The 9,367-nt window shown below is 33.8% G+C and overlaps 2 protein-coding genes across 3 annotated transcripts; both read left to right on the top strand.

The window, feature by feature from the left end:
• The first annotated feature begins 847 nt into the window (after window positions 1-847).
• On the top strand, window positions 848-2,200 carry LOC111921691 (probable histone H2A variant 3). Its single transcript, XM_023917278.3, has 3 exons — window positions 848-1,106; window positions 1,388-1,524; window positions 1,609-2,200. The coding sequence occupies exons 2-3, from the start codon at window positions 1,408-1,410 to the stop codon at window positions 1,903-1,905; spliced, it is 414 nt and encodes a 137-aa protein (XP_023773046.1). The 5' UTR covers window positions 848-1,106; window positions 1,388-1,407; the 3' UTR covers window positions 1,906-2,200.
• A 1,000-nt stretch (window positions 2,201-3,200) lies between these two features.
• On the top strand, window positions 3,201-6,152 carry LOC111921698 (beta-carotene isomerase D27, chloroplastic). 2 transcript variants are annotated; one of them, XM_023917284.3, is made up of 7 exons: window positions 3,201-4,034; window positions 4,120-4,259; window positions 4,352-4,444; window positions 4,810-4,871; window positions 4,994-5,100; window positions 5,490-5,582; window positions 5,695-6,152. In XM_023917284.3, the coding sequence occupies exons 1-7, from the start codon at window positions 3,764-3,766 to the stop codon at window positions 5,733-5,735; spliced, it is 807 nt and encodes a 268-aa protein (XP_023773052.1). In that variant the 5' UTR covers window positions 3,201-3,763; the 3' UTR covers window positions 5,736-6,152. The 2 variants fall into 2 exon arrangements, with proteins under 2 accessions (XP_023773052.1, XP_052623350.1); XM_052767390.1 differs by having other exon boundaries at window positions 4,352-4,449; window positions 4,815-4,871; window positions 5,695-6,150.
• Window positions 6,153-9,367: the final 3,215 nt, after the last annotated feature.

Here is a 9,367-nt window from a genome sequence, read left to right as displayed (position 1 = left end):
ATCATGGATTCACCACTGATTAAAAAATGTTTTTTTTTTTGAAAAATAATATATTTTAGCTTTTCAAAAATATTTATGCTTCTATAGAAAAATCAAATTTCCAAATATTTATGGTTTTGTCCTTCACTAGGGTTATTATTGTATGATCGATGATCTACATGTGTACCTTCTACTCAATATTTATACCTATTATTTATATTAACATATATTTTTTATTTATATATTATAAGTGATAATATGAGTTTAGATGTGATTATATATATACTATGGTTGTCAAAATCACGATCCTGGTCGTAGGATCGTACAATCGTAAGTATAAAAAACGAGTCGGATCATAAATAGATCGTATTTGGGGTAGGATTGAGATTCGATCCGATCCTAAATTTCATTGTTTTTTTTGCAAATGATTTTTTTTACCATTTTATGTCTTTTACCCTTACCAATTTATCGTTTATCATTTTGTGTTGTGACTTATGATTAATATTTTAAAGTTTTTATAACTTCTGCACAAAAAATTGAATGTTTGAAATATTTTCATGTTTTAAAATTATAAATTAAAATTATGTTTTTTTTTTTTTTTTGGAATCTTAGGATCCCAATCTTACAAATCGAAAAACGAAACTATATAGGATCCTAATCCAGACTATAAGTCCTACAATAACAAACATGTAAAAACCATTGGAGAGAGTGATTTTAATAGTATTGGATCCCAATCGAGGCCCTGTAAGTTTTGTGGTTGACTAGGAGTGAGGTTGTGATGATTATATGGGCTGAAATGAGTGGCGGGCTTCTACATGGACTATTTGTATACTTCATTTTAATGGAGTCGAAACTCGAAAAGGGGGCAAGCCATTGGGATTTGAGAGTTCAGGAATAGGATTATGTTGTTCAAACTTGAAATTCAAAGGAAAATTTTGAATTGACGATTTCCCACCACAAGGTTCAGCCGCCAAAGCTAGATTTCAAAAACTTTGAATTGAAATTGCGAATCCGCTAAATTTTTACGAGCCATAAATACTTTCAACACAACTCCATACCTCCATTTCACCTTCTTCTCTTCGAGTTATCAGTTGTTCAATTGTTCTCCCGTCTTGCAATATCGTAAGGTAACAATCTTCTAAACAATATCCCTTGGTGTACGATTCGATTTGACAAGTAGATTAAAACTTTTTTGATTTTCAATGTTAATCCTTTTATGTAAATTACCAGTACAATCCACTCAGATCTGCGATTTAGGGTTCTGTCCAGAATGTTTACAGTTTGCTTACTATAAACCCTAATTACACATCAATCGTAACGCAGATACTTTGACTATTTCATCAAATTAACGTAACTTTAATTTTCGTCAAGTTTTGTAAACATTTTCTTTGTTTATTTTTCTCTAAAGCGTTCGTGTAAGTGGGAGAGATGGCCGGAAAGGGTGGGAAGGGTTTATTGGCCGGAAAAACACCGGCGGCAGCAGCAGCTAACAAGGACAAAGATAAGAAGAGGCCGATTTCCCGATCTGCTAGAGCTGGCCTCCAGGTTCGACATAAACCCTAACTATTTTCCTGAATTACTGTTGTATCTTTTGGTGTTGTAATATTATTAATGTGGGGATGAATTCAGTTTCCAGTAGGTAGGATTCATCGCCATTTAAAAACTAGAACTTCTGCAAATGGACGTGTTGGAGCCACTGCTGCTGTTTACTCCGCTGCCATTCTTGAGTACTTAACTGCTGAGGTGCTTGAGTTAGCTGGAAACGCTAGCAAAGATTTGAAGGTGAAGAGGATTACACCTCGCCATCTGCAGTTAGCCATCCGTGGGGATGAAGAACTTGATACCCTTATCAAAGGAACCATTGCTGGAGGTGGTGTCATTCCCCACATTCACAAGTCCCTCATCAACAAAACCACAAAGGAATGAGTCTCTTTCTCTCTCTCTCTCTCTCTCTCTCTCTCTCTCTCTCTCTCTCTCTCTCTCTCTCTCTCTCTCTCTCTCTTTTTCTTTCTTTTTTGTTAGCCAATTAGACAATGTGTTTGGCTTTTGACTGGAATTTGTGGCAAAAGATTGATGTGGTATTGGTGTTTGTTTATTGTATTTGAATTTTTAGTTTTTTAGGATCGATGTACATGGCATATAATCCCAGATTATGCTTTAGAATTTTTGTAACTTCTGGTTGCATTTCTATCTCCCTGTTGAGAGTTTTGTTTGGTCGCTATATTTATCTTGTTGTCAAGAATTTGTAGCGTTATATCTTTGTCATTAGATCCAACAAAAGTTGGTTCAGAATTTAATTGGCTGTTGAAGTTCATTACGCATGAAGAACTTAACAAAATGAGGTTGTTGTGTCATGTCAATTATGTGATATAACTTGTGCTAATAAAATGTAATAGGTAAATAATGTTTTATTTTTTTCAAAACTCCTCGATTTTTTTTGCAAAAAATATTATATATTGATTTTTCATGTAAAAGATTGAAACGATCGTCTATTTCCGTTAGAAATCTTCTGATAGATTTTTTTAGGATATGAAAAGTTTTTTTACAATATTGAAGTCTAGTAAATTAGTAAGGATAAATCCGTTGAAACGATGTATCTTCTCCATTGATAAAAAATCCATGGATTAGGTAGTCATGCAAGTAAGGTTATTTGAAAATCCAACTTATTTCGTTAACTTAAAAATTTAGAATTGTGATTTTTAATTGAGAAAAGTCAAATCATTTTTTTAATCTCATCGACAAAAGAAATAGTTTTTAAAAGAAGAAAAAAAAGACAAAATGGTGGGACTCACAAGTCGGAAGAATCTGGTTTATTATATACTGCTTTTCTATATATATATATATATATATATATATATATATATATATATATATATATATATATATATATATATATATATATATATATTAGTTTATAACCCGTGGGAACCACGGTTACAAAATTAATTAAGTTTTTTTTAGTGAAAATTCGAAGTTATTAATCAATTATTTTAAATAAATTATTAATTAGGAGATTTTTTAGTTATATAAAACTATAATTATTGATTTTAAATAAATATGTGAAATTATATCACTTTATAATTTGTGTTAATTTTATTTTAATGCTATTAATTTAATGTAGATAGAGTGAAAAATTTAAAATTTAAAATAATAATCAATAGGTTGACATGTGACAAATATTAATTAGTAGACATAATATGATGACACATGGCAAAAGAAGAATAAAACATGCATTAATTAAGAGGTTTAATAAGATGATACATATCAAAAGGAGAATAAAACTATTCTTTTATTAGAATAGGAAGATTATATAGTTAATTGCAGAAAGCTCATCTGTTTATTATATGAACCTAAAGATAGGGTCCTTGAAAGTTTTTCATTGCTAATTGATTCCTATGTTTTGAATTTTTTTAATCAATTCCTTATCATTATTTAACACTGTTAGTATTTCACCGCAAAATCCAAGTATGCTATTAAATATAAAAATAAAAAGGTAAGGGTTATAGCGATGATGAGTTTGTGTCTTGAGGGTAGTCATTGAAGTGGAAGAAATAGTTGATTAAAGTTTTTAAAAAATTAACAGTAAAATAGTAATTTTACACCTAATTAAATTGGAATAAAACGACATCAATGATAAGCACAGGGACCATTTTCGAAATTTCCTCTATATTATATTAATATGTCATGTTTAACCATAAAATATGTGAAGCTGGCTGTTAAGTGTTGGTGTTAACTTCTACTTCTACTTCTACTTCAATTCTCTCTCTAACATCTTTCCAGTGGTATGGGAACAACCATTCCGTCAGCTCAGCCAACGATAGTTCCATTTCCGGCAATGTCTTGCCGGAAACCACCACGTACTCCTTCCTTTTTGTCTGTCCTAACACAGCCCACGTTTGTGACTATCAACGAAGATGACCTTAATCTTAATCTAAAGATTAATACACGAAATAATACAACTGCCACCACATCAAAGAGTACTGTTGTTTATCACGACAGCTTGATTGAATCTATTGCCATTGATTACATCTCCAAAGCCTTCCAAGAAACCAGTGGTTCGTTTCATTTTTCAGTTACCCATTAAATTATCATGCACACGCATGCATTTTTTTTTATTAATTAAAAGGAAGATAATTGCAGGTTTGAGAAACGAAAAATCTGGGTACGACGGGTTTGTGGCAGTTTCATCAGCGGTATTTCGGGAGTTTGATCCTACACAACAACGTCAAATTGTTGATAAGACTCTCGAGAAAGCTATTCCTGGTTTTATGCTTATTATGGCAAGTTAATTCTTTGTTTTTATTGACTTCTTTTCTTTGTGTTGTTGTTTTATTCTGTTTTTAAGTGGAATTTAATTGTTTTGGATAAGCAGATTAGAAATCTGATGCCAGAATCGAAGTTTACAAGGGAGTTTTTTGCCGTTTTCACCACCGTCTTCTTTCGTTGGTTAGTCGGGCCTAGCGAGGTAAGGTTTGAAGTTTTAAATAACTTCCGTAAACATATATATGTTATATTTATAAGCTTTAGTGATTAATCAAAATAATTATTTAACATTTTAACTAAAAAAATATACTAGTGCATTCCTATTCCCTACGACATGTCCATATACAGACAAATATCTTGACTAATATCTCATCATATTCTTATAGTATGCATAAATTATGATTTTATGTAGTTTTGATTTTTAACATGAAATTCAGCGCATCAATTTTTCATTCATAGTTTAAAGTATTATGCGTGTATACAACTAGTTAGATTTTTAATATGATCGAAAAGAATACAGTAATGTTGTCATTAATTATTAATTAATCAAATTCCATTGTTTGGAAGGTAAGAGAGTCGGAGTTTGAAGGGAAAAAAGAGAGAAACGTTGTCCACATACAGAAATGCAGGTATTTTTTCTTGCCTGGTTGCTAAAACTACAGAAATAATTCAAATTTTGTGCCAAATTATTTAACCATGAAAAATATTTAATGTGATGGTGAGACTCTAACGATACTAAGGTAAATTTTAGGTTTTTGGAGCAGGCTAATTGCATAGGCATGTGTACAAACCTCTGCAAGATTCCGACACAAGAGTTTATTAAGAAAAATTTCGGAACTCCAGTCAACATGGTCCCTAGTAAGTTACAAATATGTGAATTCCTAAATAGGAAAAGTGCACCTAGCTAGATTTACACTTGATTAATAAGTGCACTCAAATCAATTCAAGAAACTCAAAGAGAATCAGGAATCTTATAATTTATAGGGAGTAACAGTACCTGCACTAATATATAGAGGCTTGAAAACATGTATGGTGGGCCCATGTGTACTCCACTTGGGGTGCACCACTGCAAGTAGAGCGTAAAAGTGTTGGTTCCAATTTTTTTATAATCAATTTCAAGAGTGAATTCAGTCTCTTTTATGTTTCAAATCCGAGTGCCATTACATTTTTTGAGCAGACATTAAGTTATTGCATCATCCCCATATATATAAGTTGTGATCATTATATATGCATATCACAATTTGCAGATTTTGATGATATGAGTTGTGAGATTATATTCGGTCAAGATCCTCCAGCACAAGAAGATGATCCGGCATTTAAGCGACCATGCTACAAACTATGTATATACTCTTCATATTTAAGAACTCGATCGCATAAATAACAGGCACATAAAAAAACACATATAGATTAAGATTATCGTTTACATATTTTGATATATGTTGTTGTATGCAGGTAATGTAAAAAAAAGACATAGTGCAAGCTGCAGTAAGTAGACCTTCAAGGAGACACATGCAATATAGGGATTCAAAGAAGAAAAGCTAGGTTGTGGAGAAGATGCTGCTGTGACTGTGCTGACCCTTCTCACACTCATTAATACGCTATAAGTACGTCATAAGTCACTTGAAAAGATCAAGGCATGTCATAATGTGTTTTTGTGATTGGGAAAGATGCCATCGAGTAATGCAGGAAAACCATATGTGTATCATTAGCGGACAACCATTAATTATTGTGAATATGTAGTAAATAAACAGCGTTACTTTTTAAGATGCGTTTAATTCTTGTACATACAATTAATCGTGTTTTGATTTTTTTGTTAAAAATAGGGGTTTGTAATAGGGTATGTTGATATCAAACTTGGATATATGCTTGGATCGTATATTTACTGTCCTTGAACAATATTTATGACCTTGATTGCCCGGTTGCACGAAATTGGTTAGATGATAATCCAAAGAGAAGGACACTTCGAGTTTTCGGCACAAAATTAGAAGTCCACATCTAGATTCGTTTTAAGGTGTGTAAGTGTTCAAATTGCTCAAAAAACAAATATTACATCTATATACGTATGCCGTATTATAAATATGATTTCATTGCCTTCAAAATGGGAATTACACGGTTTATATACATATATGATATGGGCTGAGCCTATATGAAGGGTACAACACATGGGCTAACTAAGTAACACATGAATACAAGAATACAAATACATTAACATTTTCTTGCAGTTTTATCGGGAGGATATTGTCAGACGTTCAAACTAGAACGAAAGTCATGAAATGAAGAAGTAGAAAGGTTCTTAATTAGTAAATATGTCGGTATACTATGATGAAGATGGAAAATGAAGAACACGGATGTCGTCGAGAGCAACTTTGTCCCTGACAAGGTGTATGCCAATCTCTATATGATTCGTGTGTTGGTGTTGAATAGGGTTTAAAGACATGTATACAACACTGATGTTGTCGCAGTAAATGGTGGTTGGACAATGACGCTCTGTAAGGAAGTTGCAAAGTCAACATGTCTCAACAACTGCGTTAGCAACTCCCGACATTCTGCCTCTACACTGGAGCACGAGACAAAGACTTGGCATTCGGAAGACCAAGAGATGAGGTTGTCTCCAAAAAAGACACAATAACCACTAGTAGACATACGCGTGGTACGACACCCACCCCAGTTGACATCTGAGTAGGTAGTAAGGTTCCCAATTGGGGATACTTAAATTTGTAAGTTGTGATTAATGATGCCATAAATGTGTATGAGTATGCATTTGAGAGCATTAATATGTTGCTCTCTAGGGTAGTGCATATATACACATGTCTCCTGAAAAACAAAAGCAATGTTCGGTTTAGTGAAGGTGAGATACTGGAGAGCACCTGCTAGACTACAAATTAGGGTCGGGTCTTTGACGAGAGGATCAATGTCGTCTAGTTTGTGAACTTCTTGGGCAGGGGTATGAGGTGGGTTGCAATGTAGCATGTGAGCTCGTGATGTCAATCACATATTGTTGTTGTGAGATAAAGAGACCAAAGGAATATTGAATATAAGACCCCCTAAAAAATAGTTTTGGCCCCCAAGGTTTGTCATGGGAAATTCATGTCCCAACTATGTGATAATGTGTTGGAGAAGTGTGGTGGATTAGGCAGTAAAAATAATGTCATCCACGTATAGTAGCAAGTAAGCTATGACACTAGATAAAAGCATGATAGATAATGATGGTTCAGTACGATAGTGTTGAAAATCAATGTGTGTAGCATACTAAGTAAACCCAATGTACCAGACCTCCCCGGGGGGTGGGGGGTGTTTGAGGCCATAAAGAGACTTCTAACGGAGGCAAACATGATTCTGGAATATAGAGTCCTTAAATATCTAAGACTAATGCTTGTAAACGATTTCCCACAGGTGCCCGTGAAGGAAATCATTCTTCACATCTAACTGATGAATGTGCCAATGACGTGAGAGAGCAATGCTAAGAACTATCAAAATCATGGTCGGTTTGAGAATCGTGCGATGACCAACTGTTGACTGCGACCATAAGCTACAAGTCTATCATTGTAGGATGAAAGGGATCCATTTTCATGAAACTTGTGGCAAAAAAACCATATAGATTGCATATATTGATCCTAGGGGGTCACATTACGAGTTTCCAAGTTCTATTTGAGATAAGTGCACGAAACTCACCAGTCATATAAGCCAATGTGGGCCCTATAATGCTTATAAGTGAGATGAATAGAGAGGAGGCACATAGGAAGTATGAAGATTAAGACGATAAGTGGGTTTAACAATGTCATTTCGATCACGAATAGTCATGGGATGAGTAGGAGGTGGTTATATAGAAGTGTTAGGAAAAGTTCGGACCGTGGGTGATGGGTAAGTGTCATGGGTTTCAAACAATACATGGTTACAGATAAATCACCCATGGTAATCGAATGGAGTTATGTGTCGAGTTGTATCACACACGTATCTTTGTTTTCCTAAATACTCAATAGTGAGCCAAAGTTGATGAGTCGTAACATCAGTGGTGAGTACCATTTGAACCAGGTTTTGAGACATCGTGGAATACATCTACATTCTAACTATAACATCAACTTTCTTCTATTTTGGGTAATTGGTTTTGGAATCCTATCGTTGATATGATCATTCACATTGTATACCATAAAATGAGTTGAAGACAATTTTGTCCATTGGTCGTAGTTGAGCCTCTCTAGATCAAGAATGATAGGAATGTGGGATTTGATATTTGTTATACTAAAAACCTTGTGATGTGTACTATTTGCATTATATATTGATTTGATAGAGAAAATAGGGAGATAACAGTCGTCTAGGGTGTAGCCATATGTGGTGGGAGAGGCGAAATAGAAACGAGAGAAAAGGTAGAGGTGAGGATGGAAAATGAGAGATTTAGGAGCAGAGAGGGGGAGTCTTTTATACCATATTATGAATATGATTTCATTACCTTTAAAATGAGAATTACAAAGTTTATTTACATACATGCTATGAATCAAGCCTTTATGAAAGGGACCAATAAATGGGCCAACATTAAGTAATACATGAATACAAGAATATAAATACACTAACATGTTGGTAGTTACCTAATGACATTTTTTCGGTGGTTAAAAATGATTTTAAATAATTATTATGAAATACTAGTAGGTGGTATAGGGTGCACAATTGTTAGGCGGGTTAAAGCGACAACATGAAGAATGACAACCGTCAAGAGGTAGAGTCACAAAAAAACCTAAAAGTAATTTTGTACTTGAAGTAGAATGGAAAAACACCTTCAAAAGTGACAGATTAGCATATAATGGAGAAAAATGACCTCTAGATTTTGGATCGACTTAGTCAGCTTAAAATCGATTGGTCAGTTTAAGACCGACTTAGTTTCTTTGGTTGGTCAACTTCAATATATTGATTTGATTAGTTCTGGATAAACCTGTTGTCAATTTGACGAACAAATAACTACTTATAACTAATTTTAACTTTAAAAAACCAACTTATAACTAGACGTGGCAAAACATGACACGACACGAGAACCCGACATGAAATTAGTGGGTTAGGGTTAGAGATTTTGACACGTTTATGTAAACGGGTTGACACGACACGACACGATAATTAAACGGATAGGGTTAGAGTC

Source organism: Lactuca sativa, chromosome 9 (assembly GCF_002870075.4).
Source record: "Lactuca sativa cultivar Salinas chromosome 9, Lsat_Salinas_v11, whole genome shotgun sequence".
In the NCBI taxonomy this organism is placed as follows: Eukaryota; Viridiplantae; Streptophyta; class Magnoliopsida; order Asterales; family Asteraceae; genus Lactuca; species Lactuca sativa.
This window is presented reverse-complemented; position numbering and strand designations above follow the sequence as displayed.